The 25,782-nt window shown below is 39.7% G+C and overlaps 1 protein-coding gene across 2 annotated transcripts in view; it reads left to right on the top strand.

The window, feature by feature from the left end:
- LOC140554459 (arginyl-tRNA--protein transferase 1) overlaps window positions 1-25,782 on the top strand; it is a 320,650-nt gene that overhangs the window by 279,767 nt on the left and 15,101 nt on the right. Inside the window, exon 12 of one of the 2 annotated variants that reach the window (XM_072677497.1) lies at window positions 3,787-4,020. The exons of the other annotated variant lie outside the window; for it this stretch is intronic. Within the exon in view, the coding sequence (XP_072533598.1) occupies window positions 3,787-3,800 (14 nt within the window). The 3' untranslated portion in view covers window positions 3,801-4,020. Of the gene's footprint in view, window positions 1-3,786; window positions 4,021-25,782 lie in introns of those variants that run through there. 2 annotated transcript variants of the gene reach the window in all.

Raw genomic sequence — 25,782 nt, 5'->3', positions numbered from 1 at the left:
TTAAAGTAGCTAAATGCAGTATTAAGAAGAGTTGTCTAGACCCTTTTTGGCATTTAGTGTAAATATCAAACCTAACCACACAAACACTGAGGTATAGAGGTTCGGTTTATCTTCAGGGCCGGCTTAGAGAATGCGGATTCCCGCTGTGCACTCCTGCAAAGTGGTCGTGGCAAGGTGTCTGGGCCGAGCTCCAGTAATAGCCAGTATTAGTCTGCCAATGCTAGCTTTGCTAACGTAAAGGCAGCCTGGGCCAGCAGTCCCGTCAGACTGAACTAATGGAGGGTGAACACTTGCTAAGGTGGCTGATCCCCCAGCCAAGCACGAAGCAGCGGCTCCCTCAGCCTGGGTCTGGCCACGCTGCTCAGAGAGTGGGTGGCCTTGGTGGAAACCCAAACACCCAAGCCAACTGTAGCTCAGGGCAACATGCTAGCTAACATTCACCTAACCTTTCCGAACCATGCAGCTCGGGCAGCTGCAGCGTTCCGGCTGACCCCGGCTGGTCTGGGTCCTGCATGCTTTTGATCACTGCTCTTTCATAGAAATTGGTTGTGATTATATTCTTCTCCCTCTTTCAGTGTTACTTCTGCGGTCGCTTTGAAGCTTCACACAGAATCACACAACTTCTGCTGCCAGCGCAGCACTGCTGTCCATTCTAAACAAATTAGCTGAAAATGAAAATATAAAACCTTTCCTTTAAAGTCCTTCTTATCTTCGCCTGAGTTCAACCTGCCAATAAAAGCACAGCTGGAGGAAAAAAATGACACCGCAGATGCTTATAGAAGGTCTAATCCAATCAGTCTGTCTGTGAAGTGCTCTCAGATCAGTCCGTTTGCTGTGGTGCTGCATGACTTGCATTGACTCCCAACCATCTCTGTATCTCCGTCTCTTCCTCTGTCCTTCGCCCTCTCTTCTTCTTCTCTTCCCCACCCCCTTTGTCTTTCACCCCTTTCTCTTGTCTTCTTTCGGTCTCTCTTTCTGTCTCTTTCTCTCTCCCTCCCCTCCTCTGCCGCACTCTCGGTTGAGGTTGGCTCACCTCTGCTCCCCTGTTGCTCCTGTCAGCCTGGGTTAGTCTCGCTCTCCTCGCCTGTGCCAGCAGCCTAAAGGGGTCTGGCCTGTAAAAACACACAAATGCCCCCCCACTGTAATTTTAGCTGTGCACAGTCAGCACGCAGAAGCGCTTCACGTCTCTAACCAGGCCTTTAGACAATTATTGAAATGAGTTGGGAGCTGCCAAGCAATTTGGATACGTTAATTAATATTAAAAAAACAAACACCACCTCTAATGTAGTATTCATAAACAGGTTCGGTTTTCAAATGACCAAGATTAAACACATGATTCGAAAACATGAAACCATATGAAAAATTTCAGTACAAAAATATGACCAAAAAGAGAGACGCGAGTCAGAGCCATCATGCCATTATGCAAATTATATGCAAATCAAAAGGATCAAATACATGACTTCTCATAGAGTTATATTATAATCAAAGATATTCAGACTTCTTTGATTGGTCTTCAAAGCATATCCAAACTTACTACTAGTGACTAAATATAAAACTATTGGCTGGCATCGAGTTCTCATCATTGCATCCTTCTCCAAGAACAATTATGCATTTTACTATAAACTAGCGCTGACTCAACTGAAAACTGTAACACAAACAGAGTTTTCCATACTAGGAAACTAGGATACTTTTTTTTAAACTAGTTGATTTTAGCATTGTTTATTTTGCTGTTTCCCAAGCGCAGCATCAGCAGCTAACGCTCTGGTGGTTTTCAAAGAAATTTGTAGAAGGATGGATCAGGATCCCATAAACGTTCTCATCTGCCTTATCCCACATCTGTGGTCAGCTCCAAGTGTGTCCCATCCAAATGCCTCTTTCCTTCTCATTTGTCAACACATTAGCCCAAGGAAATGTTTTCTGCAGTGTGTGCCCAGCTCCTAGCTCTGAACCCTCTGTGTGTTCAAATCATACACTGCTTAAATATAGTGCACGCTACATGGCAAACAGTCATAACCCTCAGCCGATGAGCATAGACTCCCCTATTTACATCAGAGGAAACCACGGCCCAGTGGTTTCTCTGTGGTACTGCGGGTTGCTCTATCCTCTTCCAGTTCCCATCGCTGTCTGTCGAATAGGCTTATCCGTTTGCATGTGTATGTGTGCGCGCACATGCCGCAGGTCCAGATGGGAATATTAACCCCTTCTGCAAAGGCAACAGGAAACTAAAAGCATGAAATGTGATCAGAAGGAGAAGTCTAAACTTTAGAAACTGATCCATTTGACTGAGGTCATCTTGCCTGAACGGCTGGAGAGTTTGGTTATTCTCTATTATTAAATTAAACACAAACGTGTCAGTTTATTAGGTACACATGCTGGCCATTTTGTCAGGTACAGCTACAGTAGATTTAATTCTTGACCATAGTCCATCTGCACAAACCATCAGCCTGCACACCCTCTACCAGCCCATCAGTGCAATTTCTTTCCAGTTTCCCTAAACTACTGAAAGAAGGTTTTTCCACTCCTCCATGCAGAGTTCTTTCAGCTGTGTGTTGTTTTAGCTTCAGTTTTTGGACAGATGGGCTCACATTTTCCTGAAGCCCCCTCTGATACAATAAAAAAAATCAGGCTGGATTTATTATGGAGAGCTTGCCAGGCCCTGCTGCAGCAAAGCAGCCCCAAACCATGACATTTCCACCTTCATGCTTCACAGCTGGTATGGGATCTTGTGCTTAAATACTGTGTTTGGTTTACGCCAAACATGTCTTTTGTAATTCAACTGTGGATTCGTCTGTCCAAAGCACATTGTTCCAGATGTCCTGGCCTTTGTCTAGGTGTTCTCTGGTGTTCTTTTTGACAGCAAGGGTTTCCTCCTTGCACACCTCCCATGAAAATCAGACTTCTTTATACATTTTGCAGTCCGCTCCTGGGCTGAATTTGCTCATCGACCTGACCTGGCCACATTGACAGTTGTATTGCTTGTTAACTATTTTGCGAGCAGTGTATGTCAGATTTGTTTGTTTGTTTTTTTTTCTTTTTAAATCCTTTCCCAAACTTATATCCATATACAAACTGTTTTTCTGGAGACCTTAGAGAGCTTTTTTGGTCTGTCCATGGTAATACCATACACCTCAACAATCAAGAGCAAAGCAAAAACTTTTTCACCAGTATGTGTTTAGTTATATCAGCTCCATCTTAAATGTCCATATGTTTAAATACTAAAATGTTTTTTTGTTGTTTGTTTGTTTGTTTTTTTGAACAAAAATGTTTTAATAGGGTGTCTTAAAATTGCCGGTAAGTATACATAATAAAACCCCAACAATGACCCAGTGCCTGGTACACTGTACCAGAGCAACACATACTAAAATATGATGAATTGTGCAGCAACAGATGGCCTACAGTCAGTAAACTTTGCAAAATTTATATGGTAGGTAGACCAGATGAAATGGCCAAGGTGTCTAAATACAAGCTAAGTAATAAACGAATAAACTGGCAACTGCTGTATTTGTATATTGCTTTTTACAATTCACATTGTCACGAAGCAGTTTTACAGAACTCCGGGTTCAGACACCTGAAGAACAGGACAAGGATGATAAAGAAGACCATGTGGGGAGAAAAACATGTGGAAACAAGACTCAGAATGACACCAGAGAATGGAATTACACTGTATTCATATGCTATCTTTTCCTTTTGTAGGTTTTAAAATGTTCTTGTTCTCAAATCTAATTTGGTCATGCAGATTTCTCCCTTCTCTCTCCTTCTGGCTGGTCTCCCTTTGCGCACCATCAGGCCCCTGCAATTAATCCAGAATGCAGCGGCATGGGTCGTTTCTAAGTTCAGCCATGCCACTCCACTGCTGCGTTCTCTTCACTGGCTTCCTGTAGCTGCTGCCCGCATCAGATTCAAAACCCTGAAGCTGGCCTACACCGTACTTGATGGCAATGGTCAAAAGCCGATCTGCATCAAGAGCCCTTCGAGCTTCAAGTACGGCTCCGCTTGACCCACCATCCCTTAAAATCCACGAAAGACAAGCGTCCAGGCTTTTTTCTGTCCTGGCACTAAAGTGGTGGAACGAGCTTCCCCTGGGTGTCCGAACAGCAGAAAGTTATGGTCCCCTTATTGACTTGTATTTAGTAGTATCTAGTATCTAGGAGGTATTTTGAATTTTTGTCTCTTCAAACTAGCTGAGGTTTTTCTTGAGTAATTAGCGAAGCACTTTTATAAGTCACTCTGGAGCATCTGCTAAATGCAGTAAATATAAACGTAAATGTAAATTAAACTAGTGATATGAGCTTTTAACAGTTCCACAAGTTCTACTATTAGCTGTAATCACCTTTCTGCTGCTATCTACAGTACATTTTACAAGTCTGCACATATGGTTTATGTGCTATGACACAATAAACTTTATTGTCCCTGTGTGGAAACTTGTCCAGGACTCTCAGCGCTGCTCATTCACCTTAATTTCACAGCACCACAGAATCAGTAGAGCAGCCAACAATCAAATCATACCAATTACACAGTCACACATCTGCACAACACCTCACACCATTATCATCATATTCACTCATTCACAACACATACCCTCTTTAACTGTCTGTTCTGGAGTATTTTCATAGAGGTAGCTTTCTCTGCTGCTTCAAAATCACTGTACTCACTATATGCCCATTGAAGTTCTCTCTTAAGCAGCTGGAGAATGAACTGTTTGGATCAGTTTTTGTTTTTGTTTCGTGCAGCTGAAAAGTGCCCTGAAAGACAGTACTGAACTGTTAGACCTAGGCCTTTAGTTCAGGCCTCAAATGTCAAATCTTCTTTAAAAACAAGGAGGAACCATTTGTACACTAATGCTTATTTCTGATAGTCCTCTGTGAGATTCTAGTAGTGTGTCTGTGCTTAGTTAACACCAATACACTTCCACTTGTTTGTTCTAGATTAAACATGAACTTTAAGTAAGTAGGGTAAACACTTTTTGGTTAAAAAATTTAAAAAGAGGACCCTGGGGACACGTTGGCGTACACCCTACTTAAGATGTTGTGGCCGGACAAAGTGAATGTAACTTTGGGAATGTGAACCTTTAAAACTCAAAAATAGATTCACCAGAACTAAAACATAGTCCTAATAGCCTATATTGCTAAATTATCCCATTTCATTTCCATTTACGACATTTAGCAGATGCTCTTATCCAGAGCGACTTACAAAAGTGCTTTGCTATTTACCCAAGAATAACCTCAGCTAGTTTGAATAGACTAAAAATTCTAAGATATTTCTAAGTTTAGACACTACTAAACACAAGTCAATAAGGAGACCATAACACTCTACTCTTCACCCAGATACTCTTGGAAGAGGAGGGTCTTCAGACTGGGTTTGAAGACAGAAAGCGACTCTGCCGTTCAGACACACAGGGGAAGTTCATTCCACCACTTCAGAGCCAGGACAGAAAACAGCCTGGACGCTTGTCTTGTCACTCCATTTTATGAATTTTATTTTCTACATTTCAATTTGTAAAATCTTCACTTATATTAATTATTAATATTATATTAATATACTACTTATTACTTATAAATACTTCTATCATTGTTATAATATTCACTACTCAATGTTTTATTTACTATATCATACTACTTTTTATACTACACATACTGTTCACTGTTGTTAATCTATTATTTTATTATATATATATATTTTACTATTCTATTAAATATATATATTTATATTTATTAAACTACTAAATCTTGTTGTATTTTATGTTCCATACTGTACATATGTTATACTGCTATAACACCAGAATTTCCCTCTGAGGATCAGTATTGGTGTATTGTGTATCATCTTATACTTTTCTTTGTCTGTAATCATCTCTTTTGGATCTGTATTCTTCCACGTATATAAAAACATATATAGAAAGCAGCAGACTGACAGTGTGTCATTTGTTTTGTATTTGCTGATTTTGTTACACTTGTCTCAATGATGGTTAATTATTAGAACCTAAAGAAAAAAAAAATTATATATAAAAAATCTTTCAATATTTCAAAGTGAATGTTCAGCTGTGTTCTGACTACAGGAATACAGGAAAAGCTAAAATGATGAGGACGGAGGCAGAAAAGGCCAGTTCCTCAATATTAAAAAATATCTATATATTTCATGTATATTAAAATACAACGGGATGTTTCCATACATATTAACCAGGAAAATATTCCAAATCCATGCTTTACAAAAGTTTTAGCTTCCTTACCACAATATATTATTTTCCAAAATGTCATCTTAAGCCTAATGCTCATTCCTCTCCATCACGATTCATAGTAACAGGAGTTAATACTTTTTTTTCGTTCTGTACATAGATCAAAAACCCTTGAACATGAAGTCTCAATGAAGTCGGTGGAGAAATGTAAACATTATTGTGCTTTTTAACCAGCAAAAATGCAGCTCCCCCATTTACTGGTATTTGTTTACCGGACAGTCTTACCTGGACCAATATGGAGGCGTTATGACGTATTGCAACAATGGGAGGAAGCGGCAAATGTGGCATCTGGGAGCATAGCATATGCCTCTCATAGAAAATGAATGACTTCTGGTCTATGTGTTGCTTTCATCGCTGTTGGTGTCACTCACATTAACAATGGATACAATCTCCATCAAACTCCTTTATTTAAAAGGTGATATTTGGGTTCTGTATGATATGAGCCCTTAAACTTGTTAAACTTGTGGCAAGTGCTGCTGTTCAACCTTTACTGTGCTTTATGTTGTTTTGCACAATTCTGATACACATATATACATCTTTAATGTTTTAACACACCGTTCTGAAATGTTGTTGATGTTTTTGTTTGTTTGTTTATTTATTTACATCAATTGTTGTTGGAGGAGCAGATGGGATGGGTTTAAGAGGCATATTCCGGGACAGACACCCACTTTCCTTTGGAAAAGCTGAACAACTGCCCTCCTCTGTTCAGCTCTGTTTGTAAACACTGACTGTGCCGTGGCCTGTGCGAGCCTTCTTTCACTGTTTATCTGACCATTCATGCTGCATTTTTCCCCTCTCTTTGCAGGGCTTAATCTAAACACTGACCGTGCCCACTCAAAGTGTGTGCGTGTGTGTCTGTGAGAGCGTCAGCCTGTGTGTATGTGGGTTTCTCTTGCAGTTACGTACATGCTCTTTATACATGTTTGTACTGGCACCCTCACAAGCCCCTAGGATAATGTGAAATTTGTGTTTATGGGAGAAAGGGAGGCTTGATTTACAGGGCATGGCCTACTACTCGTGCATGTTTCAGTCTTTATGTCTTTTCTGTGTGTTTTCTGTAAGCTGTTCTATGTGTGTGGGGGTGTGTTCATATGTTTCGTTGTGTAGCTTTTTATCCCTTTTAAAAATGTTTTATTTAATTTTATGAAATATTAAAAAATGGTTTCTGGTTTCTGAAGGTTAGATTATGGTTAGATTTAGATGTAAGGGTCACAGTGGTACAGAAAACACAAAGGTAACACTACAAACTTAAATGCATGTGATTGGCTGTTTGTGGGGACTGAGGTATAGTTTGCAGTAGGTATGCACCGAACTGATACTAGGATTGAATCAGTCCCAATACTAACAAAATTAGCTGGATCGGGTATTGTATAATTAGGCCAATCCACAGAAACAATCCATTCACTGAACCTGATTCCCACCTGTAATAATCAATATTTAGCGAGAAATCCAGCTTGGAAATACAGATAAAATCCACACTTTGCCTTCAGCAGCCTGCTCTGTTTCCTCAAGAGCGACACAGAAAGAAAGGGCGAGTGGGGGATCTCCCACACACATAGGCACATATGCAGGTAGGCAGACACAGCTGAACACTGTTCTGAGTCTCAGAAGTGTCCAGAATCTACAGATGACATGCTTTTTCACTAAACATGAGTAAATTCCAGCTTTACTGTTTCTGATGTTTTTCAGCGATAGAGACAAGAGGTGATCTGTTCTGAAGGCTTATGCTTGTGATGGAGGACAGTCCAAAATGAGGGGGCAGGGGTAATGACACAGCTGGTTTTCCATATAAGGAGAAACTTTTCAGTCTCTCAACTTTTTAAAATTTTAGAATAAAAGTCCTGAGCCCAGACAGCACTGTGATCCAGCATGAATAGTGGCAAATAAACAGCAATTCAGCTCGTTTAGATCTGTGTTAATTTGTTACATTTTGTTTTACAAAGTAATGTTTGATGCTTGACACCTTAATTCTCTCCTACATGGTGAAGTATATGGTTTATTAATTCAAATATGGTGTCAGGCGATACACACATTTTATGTACCGTATCAGAACAGAAAAAGTCTAATCGGTGCATCCCTACTTTGCACCATAGGGCAAATCAGATTTAGCTTTTTAAATCTGTTGAGATTTCAAGTTAGAAATGACCAAATTCAGTTTGTATGACTGTCAGTACGTTGGCTTGCATATCGAGTCTAGTTGCAATAGTAGCCACATCTTCTTGAGAACGCCAACTAGGGACATACAGGCCAAGCTAACTGGTTGCATGTATGCATGCAGGTTGTGAATGCCTGGGAGTCCTAGAAGCATAAACATGCGTTTTTGATGATCGGATTACGATTGGATGACTCGAATCACATTCTCGATCCAGGATCTTATCTACGTTTAATACAAGTGTAAGTGGAATGCACTTTCTGTGCTCGTATTCCAGAAATATGTCAGTCAAAAAGGATAATACAAGTAATAATTACGGTAGATCTTGAGTTCTCACTCACACTTGCTCTCTTTATCTCTCTTGCACTGTGTGTTTGTGTGTGTGTGTGCGCTTGTGCTTATGCAGTATTACAGAGTTTGTTCCTTTTCAGTTTAAATAGTCCATCACATTTTCTTATAGAGCCTTTACAGGAATTCGAGAACCCCTGCCATTACTCTAAACCAGAGGTTGGCAGAACACCTGGAGAACACCTCAACTCAACTTTTTACAGTGTGAAGGTAAAGTCAGATCTAATCTGGTCCCACAGAATCCGAAGAATCAAAGTATATCCAGACACTATCCAGATACAAAACGGGTGTAAACAGACTCCTAGAACCATCACCTGACCTCCCTTTCTCAGGGTAGATAGTATGGCTCTCCCTCTCTACCCTTCAGTGTGAGTGTCTGTTAACTGACATAACAGACATGTCAGCTGGCATTCTCCTCCAAGTGTGTTCAGCTGACTAAAGATGCTATGTTGGCGCCAGCTGGAAAACATGCAGTGGTGCTTGATTTGACCTCAGCTTTCCAGCTCTGGTAGTATTATGTAATGAAGACCTTGCTAGCAGGTAAAATATTTTCATGTAAAAGCAGCCTTTTATTTAAAGTTGTGTTATTGGTGTTTGGACGTGGGGTTAGGTTTAGCTGTGTTAGTGTCAGTTAGCTGGAGAAACACAGAAGCTGGTGGGAAGTGTGTGTGATGTTGCAGGGCATCCAGGCAGGGCCCCCGATTGCAGCGGAAGCACGCAGGCCAGAGGACGTGCAGTGCTGCATTGTGTGCGGAGGCCCTGCATTAAGCGTGTCATCTCCTAAACGCTGAGCCTTTCACCCGGGGATTAGTCTCTGGGACTGAGAGACGCCCACCCTAACCACGTCTGTCACAAAGATTTTGTCTACTATTTTGTGTGTGTGTGTTTTTTTTTTTCTCTTTCCTTATTCTCTTATTTTCTGATTTCCTTCTCATCAGGTTCATCACTTTCATGATAAACCTTTGTCATCACTTCGTTTATCCGCTTCTGTGCTGTCATTTTTTCACTGTGGAGTTTTGTATTCAACTCTGCAGCGTCCCACTCACACGTTCTCTCTTTAAGATCCCCCTCCCTCCAGACAACCCCCACCCCCTCGCCCGTCTCTTTGTTCCTTCTCTTTCTCCTATCTCTCTTCCTCAGAGAACGTTTACAGCTGAGAGAGATGGATGGGAGTTATTCTCACTGTCTGCTTCTTCCATATAAAAGCTGAGGAGCATGGACATGTCCCGGCTTTGCGAGTGCACACAGATGAAAAAGATTTGTGCTAACACATAGCAGTCTTACGGCCTGGCTCGGAGGACTGTGACTGACTTTAAAGTTCTGTTTCTTCTGGGTATGGTGTTTAGACATGACTACTGATCTGATATTTGATACCAGTGAAAATTGCTACATTTGGGCCGATCATTTATTTAATCTAGTTTTCATTCCGCAAAGAGCGGCCCACGCTCACTGTAGGCACTGTGAGGAAAGGAAGGGGAACTCTGTATGAGTTGGAAGAGAAGGAGGAGCTGGGTTGGTGTTGGGGTGCGATGTTTCATCACGAGAAGGTAGAGGGGAGAGGAGCGTTCTATAGGCTGTGTCTAATCGTGGAGCGGCATGGTCCATCTTCCAAGCTTGAATTATTTCAGAACTCCATTTGCTCCCGTTACTATATATTGTCCATCCAGTTTAAACAGTTTGAGCATTGCCATTTTTACTCCAGCTGATTGGTGTCTGACTATGGCGAGTGAAAGTGATATCTGTCTGTAATATTCCATGTCTTTTTTTACAGAAGATATACTTCTCAACTTTGGCAGTTTTAATTCTCCCCTACATACAAATTTGACCATTGTGAGGGTGCATGTTTACTGGTTACATTTTACTAATTAACACATTACACTCTGTGCTAACTAGGGTGTTAGTTACAGTTACTGCAGGATGAACAAACTGTAACCTGCACTACTGTCTATGCAAGTCAATAGCAACATGCTGTCTGATGTAAATTATTTGGGGTATCCTCTGCCAAACCCAAGAGCCATATGCAGAAGTGACCTTACTAACTTCTTAATTGGGAAATAACTAAATTAATTAAAATAAATAAATAAACAAATAAAAAAAAAATCAGGATGTGTGTTTGTTTTCCTCTGTTTTCCTCTATACACCCACACCCACAGCCATCCAATACTTAGGCTCTGTCCACATGTATACAGATATTCTTAAAATGTTTTTGACTGCGTTTTGGCCTCCTACGTTTTGACCATTTTTGCTCATTAAAAATGGAGCTTTTTCAAAAATGCTCTCTACGGTTTAGATTATATACAGTATAGTTGGTGTAATCAGCGTTTTTTTGTGTAAGAAATCAGGTTCACTGCTGATGGAACTTAAGACTAAAAAATCAACAACTTAACCTTCTCTATTCTTCTAACCGGCTCCCAATATGTCCTAACATTTTTGTAAATTTTTTTCTTTTTGCTTTCTACCGCATTCATGTCTATTTGTGTACATTCCAAAGTTCTCTAGTGTTTTTCAAACAGAACCACACTTACAAAGGATCAGTTTTAAACATGTATTTTGACTTCTACACAGAACTGCAGCTCAGAACTGCAAAGAAAGGTATTAGAATCCAGTGAGCCTTTCAGGCTGACTTGATTAGCAGGCCAAGGTAAACGGACAAGTTTAATACATTAAATTCCAGATCTTTTAGAGAAATATTAATAAATTGTCCAGCGTATGTTTGGGCTGATTTTGGAGAAGCCGAGATTAAGTTTCTTCACTAAGTGTTTAGCTTGTGCAGAACTTTGTGCACTGTGTAAACAGAAAGGCTGGAACCATCAGATAATGAAGGGCTTTGCTGAAGTGCACTAAGAATTCGAAGAAGTGCCTGTGGGTTGGCATGGAGACCGAGACAATAGATTACAACGTGAAAATGGTGTCTTCATCAAATCTTTCTCGCTATCTGCAGGGCCTTCTTTTCTCTTCATTTGATGAGTTCCTAGAAGACTGTTTACCTCTAAACTGCATATTCACCGCAGGCCTAGAGCACTAAACTGAATGGGTGGGGATGGGACAGGGTCTTCTCCAGCCCTCTGAAGAATTTTCTTTGTTTTTGTGGTAAATTGGAAGGGGTGGTTTACCAACTGGGCAAAGACACATGCTCAGAGGCTTCAGGGGCTAGGGATGAAGATATTGATTTATTGGGGAACACCTGACCTGGAGTGTTAAAACTAGGTTTAAGTGGTGTGTTAGACTTGACCTGTCAAGACATCAGCAAGTTAATATAACGCTCATCAATGATGAGATGGTCACAGACTTTGAAACCAGTGAATGATGTATAGCATTTAGATTCCTGAAATTTAGGAGTTCACTTAGATTCCAATTCCAATTATTTTCTTGATTCTAAAAGTCAACAGTACAGTATTACATACATACATACATATATAAGTACATACATAATACAATAATATTATGTGTAGTATGAATGAAAATTATATATTAACTTATTAACTTATATATTAACTTCATACAAAATGGGAGTGCATGACAACGTGTGGAACTGTGGACCGCATGGAATCTTCGTGAGTCAGTTGTCAATTCCCAAATTAAATCTTGAATTGGATAACTGATCAACTAATGTTTTTTTGTTAAAAAATTTCTGAGATAATGGAAAATAAATTTAAAACTCCACTCCAAATCAGAATGTCCTGTAAAACACTACATCCATCTCACCGTTTTACTCCCATTCTTGCAACTTTTCCAACCAAATCTCAGCCGTGGTCCTCAAAAATTCCCCCTGCAGCCTCATCCACTCCCATGAAAAGCTGACTGGAAGTTTCCTTGTCTCCTTACAGTCGGTCAGTCTGGAGAAAATAAACTCTCCCCTCATGAAAAAGGAAAAATGTGTTGCCCTTAAAAACTCAGGTAGAGGTGAAACCGTCCACCTCCAGCACCCCCCCCCCCCCACTCGCTTTCTGCAAGAAGCCTCATGAAATGGAGTGTGTATTTAAAAAGCCTTAAATCTTTTCACTCCTTATGAATGCTGCTGTTGTTGTTGTTAGGCCGACGCTTGGCACTGGCATGGCGGCCTGCTGAGTCTGAGGGGGATCTGGCCTGGGGATGAGAACTGAAAAGAAAAAAAAACGGTATAATTGAGATTATAAAAACCTTCATATTTATGGCCCAGCTTGGGATACATTGCTCCGGTGGGACAGGTTAATGTTCAGCAGGGAAAGCAAACCACTTTTTGTTTCGGACTTTGTTAACATGCTTGTCTTTGCTCCGACTGTTTGCTTTTTTTTATGAGACTGTTTGAGACTGTTTTCTCATGTCACGCACATTGAGGCCTGCTGCATAAGCTGCTGAGAATATTAACAGGAATTAGGAATTCACTTATATAATAATGCTAAAAAGTTATTAAAACTGCTTTGTTGTGGCCAATACTGATACTAATAAGTGGGATAAAGATTGATCCTTGATATATATATTTATTTTAAACATTTACATTATGTTTATAATGTACAGTTTTTATTATTTGGGTGAGGTCAATATGATGTAGTGATCTGTTATTGGTATTGATGATGTGGTTCTACCTGGGCAGGGAATCCCTGAGTGTTTGAGTTTAATTTTAGAGCATTTCTAATGGTTCATTCAGAAGTATTCACACAGTGTACAGGGCAGCTACAGGGATCGCATGATGGAGAAAATGGTCTCAATGTCACACTCTGGCCACTAGCTAATGTCCTGATGCACTGATACAATACAGTATGTTAAACTCTCACATCCCTACTTAATGCCTGCATGTATATACTCATTTTCACTATAGACAGAACAAACAAACAAATCCTGTGAATATATAATCATTATCATTAGAAAAGCAACAAGCGCAGAAATCCTCAATCATAAAATTCCTTTGCTAACGAAGACGCATCTCTCTCACTCTGCTTTATTGTTTTTGCTCAGCTGTTCACACCTCATTTGATGCTGTAAATTTGCTTGGCTCTGATATGTATGCAGTAAACTGTATTTTTCCCTACTAATGGCCTATAATGGCCCATTTTCCAAGTACGGCTATTGTTCTGTGCATTCATTTTCGGCCGACTCCCCACATCTCCAAAATTTATACCCCAGTTGTATTCCCTCTACATCTTATTGCAAGGTTTTTATTAGTTTATTTGGACTGAAGTACAACAGTTGCATTTTTGAGAGACTAGAACTTAATGATGCATGTAAAATTATTGTAATTGGCTTGGCATCCCTGGCTGCAATAGGACTCAATGAAAGTGTCCAATTGGACGCTAAATTCTACCTCATTATTCCTTTACACTGCAAAGGTAAGTTATTTACCAGATGAAACTTTTCACACTCACTCTGTGCGAATATCTGAAGTACTGCATTTAATGGGCAGGGCACAAGTATAATTCGGCATGGGCAACAATAAAATGCCATACAGTACTTTTCTATGGCTATATATAGCTTTACATCCTGTGCTGGTATAAACCCAGGGCAAGCTGGCCATGTCGTTCCTGTTGTTTTGCATTCTCTCTCTGTGGTGGTCATTAGATTTTTCTGACAACACCAGCAGCATCTCTGTTTAATTAGTTTTAATGTTTCTTCTTTCTTTTTCTCAGTAAGAGCTTCTTGATCAGCTCCTTATTCTATCAGACCCACAGGGCTGAGGGGTCTTCTCACTGGGTCTTCTTACTTCTCATCTGATAGGAGCAGTTTTGGTGGTCTACCAGTTCTTGCATGGCTGGTAGGTGTCTCATTTCCTCTGTATCTTTAAACTGTTTTTAAACTCCAGTTTTGGAAAATTATTTCCACCCATTTTCCTTCCTTACGCAATCTCTCTAGAAATATGTCTTTAAAATGTTTCTAATGTTTGTTTTGCATCAAGTCTATCTAATGCTTTTGCTTCAGAGTAAAGTGGCTCAGACAGGGAGACAGAAAGTGAGTTAGTTACATGTATTGATCTGCCTGAAGCAGCTACAAGTTGTTTTGAACATGTTGCAGAGGATGCTTGTAACAAGCTACACTTTCCATTCTTTCCTCCAGCGTTTCTGTTTTGTCTCTCTGGGTGTGGTCAGACAGCCTGGCCGCTGTTTGGGTGCTGAACCCTGTCATTTCTTGCCCACAGCACACAATGAAATCGCTCACTAAATGAATTACAGCTCAGTCAGTAGTCCCACAGTTCAGATCCTCTTCTCCTAAATCCAATTCCATACGTTTCTGATGAACTAGTCAGTTTGAGCTAGTGAATCTTAGACTCGGCTGCTCACACTGTTGTGTCTTGAGCTTCTTAATATAGTTTCATCTGAGTAGAGTGAGAGTGAAACAATGTTTTGTATGAACTTTTGGAATTAGCACCCCAAAAAAATCAACACTACTCCCAAAATCATGATTAATGCTAATTATTTAGCAATTGCAGCTCATTGAACCCTCATGCAACAGCCAATAATTCATCTTTGCCAGAATTTTGAGGAGCTATTGAGGAGTTGCAGTGGCTGACAGCTGGGCTTATAACCAAAATGTGTTTGAGCTTGTTCTGAAAAAAACATGTTATTTGGCCACGGCAGCATCTTTGGTTTCTATAAATTTTGTTTCTTTAAATGTCATTTGTAAAGCATTTTTCACGTTCAGCCATTACTTTAGGAATTTCTTCAAACACAGAGCAGTTGCAATATGTCCTGAGTAATTTATTCATAACAAAGCCATCACATTTTGGGTGAAACTAACTAAATTATCAAAGCTGAGTCCAAATTCTATGGCCAGCCAGACAAACAATCATATGTTGTTGCCAGTCAACAATCGCCATCATTATATAGAAAACATGAAATAAAAAGGGGCTGATGAGTATCCTTTCAGTATGCATCCATCAAAGCAGATGAACAACCCTACCCAGTTTGTTGTACGGAACAATTACAATTCTTAATTCATTTGATCAATGACTATTCGATTGCCTATAGTTACTTATCATCATGACATTTATTATTATTAGTATTGTCATATAATTATGTATTATTATTATCATCCATTTTGACCTTTGAATTTGGAATATTAGGAAGATTATCATGACATAATCAGTTCATTGAACAGGCTGGTTAAGCTGCTTTGGGACCTGTACCTTTCAACAAATCTGGAAAATCCAGCTGGTTGCAACCAGTGTGGTGAGCAGGTTGTTAGCCAGCTGTTACAGGCTAACACTGGTTTAACAGCTTGGGTTTTCACTTTTTTTCATATGTACTGCTCTTTCAGTGCTGCATCAACATTTCAGTACTCTCTCTTTCAACATTATAACTTTAGCATCATTAACTGACATGTGATGTGTTTGGGACGGCTGTACACATTTTAACTGGTCAGGTCCCACAGTTTATCATCCTCTCTGCTGATGACCTATAGCCACAGGTCTCTCCTGCTGTCCTTTGTTCTCTTGGAAAGTAAAGGAAATCGTAGACTAGGGTTTTCAAATGATTTTCAATTCAGATGTTCAGATGGCAGAGGAAAACTTTCAGCCAAACCGATCATGGGGTGGGCTGCAGTCTTAACTGAAAATCATTGAAGAGGACAGAACAGAGGTTTGGGTAGTTACACTGAGCTGCATGGCACAGCCTGCTGGTAGACAACACCTCATTCGACTGTGCTTGAGTGGCTTTCTGTCAGATAAGTTAGCAAAAGGGAAATTGTCAGTTAGATGCAGATGGTATCTGTAGGTTATTTTTAGACTGTCCAGGAAATGAAAGTCTGGCACTTGGATGCATAAAATCTGAAAATCCAGTTTGACCAGGAGCAAAATTTACATCTTATTTTGATTTTTCCCTGCATTTTTGGTCATTTTAAATATATTTTTTTACAACACACCAGATCCAGTGGCCTACTACTCAGACGCTCTTCTCCAGCCTTGTAAAAAATACTGTAAGACCTACTTGTCGTTTCAGGCTTGTAAAATGTATGGGCTCAGGGGCCTTATTGAAAACTGGGCTGAAGTTTTTTTTTTTTTTCTGCTGTGGTAATGGCCCATAAGGGGGTACAGTAGCAGGTGTGAAGTTGAGATACAGGTGTACAATGTGCTGAACAGCAAAAAACGAAATAAAATACCATAAAAGCATGCTTAAATTGTTGATTACTAAAAATTGCTTTGATGATATTTGATATGATGTTCCTGACACTGTATGACATTTGTTATCTACAAAATTGGAGAAAGGTGCAGACAAGTGAGTAGTGGTTTAATGATGTCTGGATGGATGGTTTTTAGGATGTCTGGATAGGCTGTTTTTATGGCTGGTGTTTGAATTTGATTATTGTGCTTAGAATGTAGCTAGTTAGCATTACATTATTAAGTTTGATCAAAAACAAACAAACAAAAAAAACAAAGTGCAGATGGAAGCACAAACATGCATTCACAGGCTATACACCCAGTTCAAAGATACACAAATGCTGTATATGAGTGAAAGTACAGATATCTTTTTTTCTATTAACATATACAAGGGAAAAACACTATATAAAATGGTTACTTTTACAGTTGATTAAAAATGTGCATTTATCAAAAACAAGTCAAATTACCAAGCTAGAATTCAGGCTGCAGAAAGTAAAGTAATGTAATGGATAAAATAATAAACACTTTTTCCAAATAAAAGAAAATAAATGAAGACAAGATACTTGTCAAAAGTACTTATTTACTGTCCATCACTGCATACCACTTGAAAGTGGATGAGCATAAACAACACAGGGTTAGTGGAAAATTAAATAAAGATGTTTTTTTTTGTGATGTTCTGAGTTAATGTCCAGATCTTCCCCCAACATTTTCAACCTACTGAAATGTAGGCCTAGAAGCTCTGTACCACTGTAATCCTATCTTCTCCACCATCCATCCTGCTAACTCACAGTGGAAGGAGCTTCTTTCTTCACTGTTTTCTTTTACTCTGCTCTTTCATTTCCTTTTGAATTGTGAATACTTTCTCTTAGATTTTAAATATGTTACCAATACCATTTGCTGAAAGATCACACATGAGTGAAATGTGCTGCTTAGATGCTTAAGACACTAAAGCCTCAGTTGTATAAAGTCTACAGAAGTACTGCTTTCCCTGAGAAGCTCAGATCAGTGGAGATCCCAATGCAACCCAGAAGCTAAGCTTGCGATATATTCGCATGTTTAGAGCAGGTTTGTGGGTTTTAAGCCACGGCACTTTAAATTTAACCAAATATGGAACTCCTTCAGCAGGAGCTCTATGGAAGCAAAATTGGAGAGTGGAGTGGATTCATCCCAAAACCCCTTTTTGCCCCATGGCACACACATCCCTCCGCTTCCCCAGCGGCTGTGGCTCTTGGACAGGAACACATGAGGGGCTTTGAGGGCCAGATTATGTGGAGAAGACTCTCTCCTGTCTGGCTTGGACGGGTGATTGGGTGCGTGAGTGCGTGGACTTAAGGAGTCTTCCAGCGGCTCACTCACCGTGTGTTCCAAGCCAAAGCCAGGCAACCGGCTTGCCAAGTGCAACAAAGGTTCTGCTTCATACAGCTACCCACTCTCCACTGGGTCTCTGTCCGTGGGTAGTGTTCTGAGGTCTTCTTTAGATTACATAATTTAATTGATTCATGTATTCTCCCGCTTCAGAGGAAATGGATATTCACAAGTACTGGCAGTGCTTTTCCAGCTATTAACTTATCATCACTAGCTAAGTTTCCATTTCCATATTTTGTTGCATATCAACTTCCCACTTGATGCAGATACATAATGAAAGAAGTGCAATTTTAATAGAGGAATAATACATTCTAATTTACTGAATACAATAAATATTGACCGTATCAGGTATTCCAACAAGTTGTCCTACAAAGTGTTGTGTCTTTTGTACATGGTTTGTTTACTAGTGTAATATTTGTGCTTTTAATGTCCCAAATAGAAAATGATCACCCAGTTCTGTTTAATTTCATCTGACCCACATACCACTGTGGAATTACAGAGCTAACTGAAAACAGTTACACTGGGCTACAGTTGCGCCAGATTTAGCCCAAAATAAAAATGCTGTACAACCACACCCTTGCCATATTTGACCCATAAGTAACATAACTAGAATGCATTTAGCCTGAACTATCTGCTATCTCTGGTTAACTTAGACTTTTGTGTATAATACACACCTCAGGCAAGCTTACCCTTACCCTTTGATTTACTCACATCCATATTTTGAAGAGAAATGTTAACAGCATAACTTTTTTTGATGCAACAATTTAAGTCCAAGAAGTCCCAAAACTAGACCTCCATCAGCATCATTCAGAGTTCTCTGGGAAAAGCACATTGGCAGATAACTTGACATTTTCTGAACATTTTCTGAAGTAACGTAGCCTCACAAGACCTGACTGGGGTTTTGGAGATGTTCTGATCCAGTCGTCCAGTCATCACAATCTGGCTCTTGTCAAAGTGACTTTGACTGTTCAGTTGCTGCCTAACATATCCACCTCTGGACCGATGCCACTGTCGACTGTCTTCCCTTGTCAGTGGTGCTAATGTTATGGCTGATCTGTGTAGTTTGAAATAGTTTCTGAGACTATGTTGCATGAGTGAAGACATGCTGAAGTGACTGTGTTGCTAAAGCTAACATGGAATGTCACAGTTTTTGTGACAAAATGCAAATGCTGGCTGTTTCTTTTTCTTAGCCCATAACCCTTTCTAGTTTACTGATCGTGAAGACTAACTGCAAGGCCAAAAGCACTGTGATGGCCTCACCTTCTCAGGACACCTCTCTCTGCACACTTTAAATGAATTGGAAGAGGTCAGTGTTTTAGGCTGTAGCACAGATCTGTTGTTGGCAGGCGCGTTTTCTCAGAAAATATTCTCCGCTCCAAGTGAAGAAACCTCAGCCACAAATCCCAGACTTGGCCTAAATATTTGCTGAATACACAAAAAATAGAGGGTCGTACAGAGAAGGGGGGAGGGAGAAAGAGAGAAAAGACATAGTGGCCTGCCATGCAAATTAAATGCAGATTCTGTATAGGATTTTTTTTTGCGTGTCATAAGAGGAGGCGAAAAGAGCGAGGGATGAAAAATGGAGAGAAATAAACAGAGAGAAACTGGCAGGATCCGCTGTTTCACTTGGCGTTGAGTGGCGCTGTACGGTTACAGCCCAGTCATTATCCAGGAATCCTGAGCAAGGAGAGAAAGAAAGGGAAAAAAAGCCCTTGACGCCTCTCTCTCTCTCTCTCTCTCTTTTTTTCCTCAGATCTTGAGGCACGTTGAAAGTTCTTTTAGAACTCCTAAAAGAAGCATCATATGATGTTGAGGGGTTGAGCCTTTTTGGGGTGTTGAGTTTTCACTTTGTTAGCTCTGACTTAGCTAGCAAACATATATATTTTATTATGTTAGTATATTGCCTATTCAGTTATTTTACAGTATTATTCAGTGATTTTGTTTTAATCAGTTATTAAAATGTTAATTTAGTTTGTCAAGGTAGAGACAAACATGAACAGGTCGGAGTCATGGCTAGCATAACCAAACTTCTCAAAAACTGAACTGGAAATCCCTTACTGGTGAACATGATGGATATGTATTTTTTTTAGCACTTCAAGGCCTCTTACAGGGCATTTAGCGTTAGCTACATTTATTTTTCCACAGAGCAAGGAGTAACAATGAAAACAGCTAAGCTAACTCTCATAAGTTAATTAGCTGCACAGTCTGGTTTTGACAATCCAGAAAACAAACATACAGTTTGGCAAGCAGAGTTAGACTGGTATTTGTGCTCTATAGGTAAGTGCTCTGTTAAATGAAGTTAATTTAGGTAGCAGCATCCGTTGTAAATGGTGACCGCATTCAGGCAGCTGAAGGACTTCTCAAGATTTAGTCTGAATACTATATTTATAATATATATATATATATATATATATATATATATATATATATATATATATATATATAGAGTATTTGGCTTGAAGCAATTTAAACTGTGCTGCAGAGGTTTGTGAACATTTTAGGAGCTTTAGGAGTTATTAGTTCTTCTACTTTTTGGCAAAGTAACTTCACATTGCTTCTTTCTACTTACCTTGTTCAGTTCTATTAAGTTATGGCTGATGCTGGTTTAAAAAAAAAAAGAGTCATTTGGTATAAAAAGACTGTCATGGTGCTACAGATAGTGTGCATGCCGCATCAGTCCAGGGGATCCAGCTTTTTAACATTTTAACTACCGTTTTGGTAAAACTAGCCTATCTGCTTGTTACAGTTAACTCTATATGATAGGATGTGGTATTTGTACTCACTCTGCTGTTGGCAGAATTTTACATAAACAGTAGGAGCTGGACACAAGCATACAGGGAGCAAAATCCAAAAGGTGTGCTCCATTCTTTTGTTTTTAACTGCCTTTTCTTGTCCTTTCTAAGGAGTACCATCATTTTTGCCCAGGCCAGTTTTATTTATTTATTTTCCATTATTCTGTTGAACCACAATTTAAAGCAATGCCTGATTTTTCATTCAAATTTAAATTATTACTTTTGGTAGTTACAAGTTATTTCAGTGTCCACTGTGGGTTTTTGCTTTTTTTAATGGAAGGATAGCAACAATTGTGTGTGTAAATTGCGCTGCTATTTATTAAATGCTAGCGGGTTCAAAGTAAAAAAAAAACTTGTGATGATTATAGATATTCTTACATTTGTAACTGCTGATGTGAATAGCTGAGCAAGTAAAAGATGACCTGATTATCAAAAGGCAACTTTTTTAAATATTTAATGCAAGGCTAGGATTTTATTCCCAGCTTTTACACTCAAGTAAAAGCTGGTAAACTTAGTAAATGTGCCTTTTGGCAATTTGTATAAGTATACATATTTTATTGGTAGCCAGTTAAGTGTCTTACAGTTCTTTTTTAGTAGAATTTTGCCTATTCGACCTTGAAAAAGCTTTAGTTTGGGGAGTTTCCTGGGCTATCCTGTATGTACTGTTCTTTTGAAATCTACAGATTTATGATGATGTTCAAGTCTTCTTATACCCCCCCCCCCTTCCTTGGTGGGCACCGATTCTTTTATTTAGAGTGTTTATATTGCTTTGAAATTTGCATCATATGACCTTTCCTAATGATTGATGAATGACAAGCCATAATTATAACAAGCTGATGAAGGTCTGAGGATTGGCAAATGTAGTTTGAGAGCTCAAATTGGGGTGTTCAAACTTTTGCATGGTGCTCCTTTCCCTATTTAACTTAAGTTGTACAAAAAAAGTAATTTTTCTACTCACTTGAATATTTCTAATAACTTTTCTAATAAAATCTTGACCAGCGATGCCACTGAACATGTGACCTTCATGTAAGAAAAGTAGGTAACCATAAGGGTGATGTCAGCTAATGAAACAGCATATGTTACCAGCTCAACAGGGGACAACTGCCACAGACACCACACCGGCACTGCCAATCAGCCAAGCCTTTCTGTGATGTTCTTTGAGTGCGGCTATAAAAAAATCAAATGTTGCTTTTACGAGTGGCGCCTTCTGCCAGGGCTGAAAAATGGCAAATAATATAACAACAACTTGTGTACACATCACTGAGAGTAAGGAAGTGTGTTTGGTTCTGGTCATGTTATGATGAGTCTGTGTATCCAGCAAGTTTTCACTCAGGATTTCCCCAGTGTAGGCCATAGGCTGAAAGAGGCCTAAGAGACAGTTTGCTTTACTGTGTGATAAACAGCTCAGGGGGAAATGGGCTGGAGCTGAAGAAACCTCATCTTGTGGAGAACCAACAAGAGTGGGCAGCGCTCTATCAGAAACACATGGGTTCACCGCATCAGAGGCAGCGTCTATGGCCATGTGTACTCTCATCCACAGGACTTGAGCTTCGAGGAGGGTCATGAGTTTAATTCTTTGCCATGGTTGTGAGTTTTTTTTCTTTGCAGATGGAAGAAAACCTTGTATCGCAAAAATAAACTTTAAAAGTTTAGAGGAAGAGGTAAAAAAATTCTAAACTTTTCTCTAAACATTTTAAAACTGTAAGATAATGTATGCATAATGTATCATATGTAATGTAAAATACATCTGTTGTGTTCAAATTATGTAAATGAAAATTGACAAAAAAAGATACATTTTATTCTTTTTATTCTGACAGCCACAATATGTTGTCCTTAGGGTTTGGGCCCCATAAGGGCCTTTTGATTTGGTCTGCCAGAAACCATAACCCCTCCCTCTCACCCAACTTTATGCCATATATAGTTTACAACATTTTCCTTGGTTTGAGACCTTTGTTTTGCCCTTGGCCCTCTGAGACAAACAGCTTGTCCACCCCTGTTCTAGATGGCTCAAGGACTTTGCCGTTGAATTTAAATTTGTCCTAAATTCTGAGTCCTGTATTCTTTAAGTAAATGTTGACTAAATAAAATACACTTGCATGTACAGTATTTGGTTTGACATCGACCTCATCTGTAGTATTGTAACTTTTAGATAAATACTACAGCTCCATTGTCAGTCACTGTAAAGGTTCTTCATTTCCACCTTTGATAAAGGACCTTTTTTTTATACCCATGAAAAATGAATTCTCGTATTACTAAAAACAGTTATGCGTGCCATCATAATTCAGATAGTTTTCACATAGTGGAAATTAGCTTTTTCAAAGTCTCTGAACTTCATTTCAACCAAAGTCCTTCCAGAATAAAGGTGCAAAAGACTCCAGAACTTTTCCTTGCAGCCAGGCCAGGCGTGAGTTAGTAGAGATTAGCTCATCTCCTGTCAGCCTGTCTTAAGCCTGCCCTTCTCCCTGAGCCTGGCTCTTAATGGATGTGTGCAGTGATGGTGTGATCCCCTTGGAGAGAGCTTAGACCCCCTTCATCTATCAGCCGAGACACAGCCTTAGCGTCTGGAGCTCCACACCCACGTCTCCTTACCGTCCATCTCACCTCATTGGCCTTTTGCTTCAAAAGGATACGCTCGCTATATAAATAGGTGGGAAAAAACTAGAGCAGTGAATAGCATGCTGAGACCCCTGTTCCGTCATTTTAGAAAGCGCAAAACTTTGTCACACACTAGACTGAGTGTTGTTGTTATAGTCAGTGTGGTTGTTTTATGGTAAAACGAGCAGTTGAAGGAGAAATGTTGCAGTTTGGTAATCTTGGAAGTAGAGAGCCCATTTGCCCAGGCTGTAGACAAATTTGTGAGGTTACAGAAAGATTTAAGGTGAGGGTTAAGTTTAAGGACACTTCTCAGACCCACTCTTACTCCATGAAATGCGCATGTGCATAACAATGTGTCCAGTGGAGCTATTGTTTACCCACCCACGACTAATGGCTTTTAGAACAGTGGACAGCATCTGCCTGCTTGTGCCAAAGGGCTTGTGGCACCAGTTTGGTTCCATTCAACTGTCTGTCTACCACAGAAAGGAGATTTCGCATGGTACATTCTTCCCTTTCTCATGTGCTTTGGGACAGACAGTGCAGTAGAGCTTCTGTTTTTGTCTGGTCCTGGCACACAATTAAGATGGACCGCAAAAAAAACCAAGAACTGGCGGATGGCCCACTACTGTCTCTTGGTGTTGGCCACACTGGTGAGAAATATCATGTAGGGCAAGAGTCTGTCTGTCTGTCTGTTTATCTATCTATCTATCTATCTATCTATCTATCTATCTATCTGTCTGTCTGTGTATCTGTCTGTCTATCTATCTATAGTGCTCAAAAGTAACATTTTAATGTACTTTATGTATTATTGACATTGTACTTGCCATATTCAAATGTATTTAGTTTCAGCAATATTAAAATGTATCAATCTATATTGATCCAATTCAATCATATAAAACTAGAGGTTTAAACCTCCAATTTACTTTGAAAACAATAAGGGACAAATAGAAAATGCACACACATCATATTCAAACCATCTCCAATTTAATTCCTAGAAAGTGACTGTCCAACATGACTGACTGACTGGCTGGTAGCAGTAGCAGTATTATAACTGTTAGCATTAATTATAACTGTTAGTATTAATAAGGAACCACCAGTACTTTTCTGATGGATACTAGGCAATAAATCAGACCTTGAACAGTTATCAACATGATCATATCATATTATCATATCATACGTATCTATCTTTCACCAGCAATAATGAACGATAATCTGACACTGACACAAGTGCATGCATTGCTGACATAGGCATCTAGGCACACAGCTTTGATAAACTCAGCATGCAAAAGTGCAGTGCCAATTCAACGGGATGCTCTAGAGCAGCTGTACATGAGCTCAGTGTTACCATGCCATGTGCCAAGTATCAGCAAGACTGGTACAAAGCCCCCTAGCTCTGGGCTGTGGAGTAGTGGAACTGTGTCCTTTTGAGTGGTGGAACCCCATTCAATCCTTTTGGGAAGTGTCTAGTGACCTTTGTGATGCAGAACTAATCCACCAACATCAGTAGCTAACCTCACTAGTTATCTTGTGGCAGAATTCAATCGAAAAACCTTACAACAATGTTCCAACATCTAGTGTAAAGCTTTTCCAGAAAAGTAGAGGCTGTCACCGCAGTAGAGGTCAGAAGTAACCTTGATTTTAAAGACTAAAAGGAAATATGTCTGCATCACTGGCAGCTTGTCTTGTGATTGCTTTGATGATGTGGGAGGGTCTGCAGGGTTTTATGAAAGGGCTGTCAATCTGCTTGAGTGACAGGCAGATGTTCTGTGGGAATCAGTGTTGTGGTAGCAGTGGGGGTTGGTTGGTTGGTTGGTTGGAGAACGCCAAAGTGAGGGTGAGGCACAAGAGGGTATGAAGTAAAGACGAGGGGGCTTCATGGAGAAGTGGGGAGGCTTTATGTGTTTATCACTTTCCTGACCCCTGTGGCCTGCTGGAAAACAACTGCGTGGACAAATGAATGGAGAGATCATGCTAATAAAAGGCCGTGGGTAGAGGGAGGGTGATGATTTGATGGAATCCCTCTGTTTCCAGCGACCTTCCTGCTGCTCTTCCACTGTTACTCTCCCACAGCCTGTCCTGCTTTTGACTGGCAGCTCATGTAGCAATTCTGAGATGAGAATGGCTGTAGATTAGCATTTTGACACAACGATGGGAACAGAGAGCCCTGTCTTTTGAAGTTAACAAGCTGTGCAAGTCCTTCCAAGCTTGGCTAAAAGTGACTCAAGCTAGTCATTTT

The sequence above is a fragment of the Salminus brasiliensis genome, chromosome 4 (genome assembly GCF_030463535.1).
Source record: "Salminus brasiliensis chromosome 4, fSalBra1.hap2, whole genome shotgun sequence".
Lineage (NCBI taxonomy): Eukaryota > Metazoa > Chordata > Actinopteri > Characiformes > Bryconidae > Salminus > Salminus brasiliensis.
Note: the sequence above shows the minus strand (reverse complement) of the source record. Positions and strands in the feature narration are given on the sequence as shown.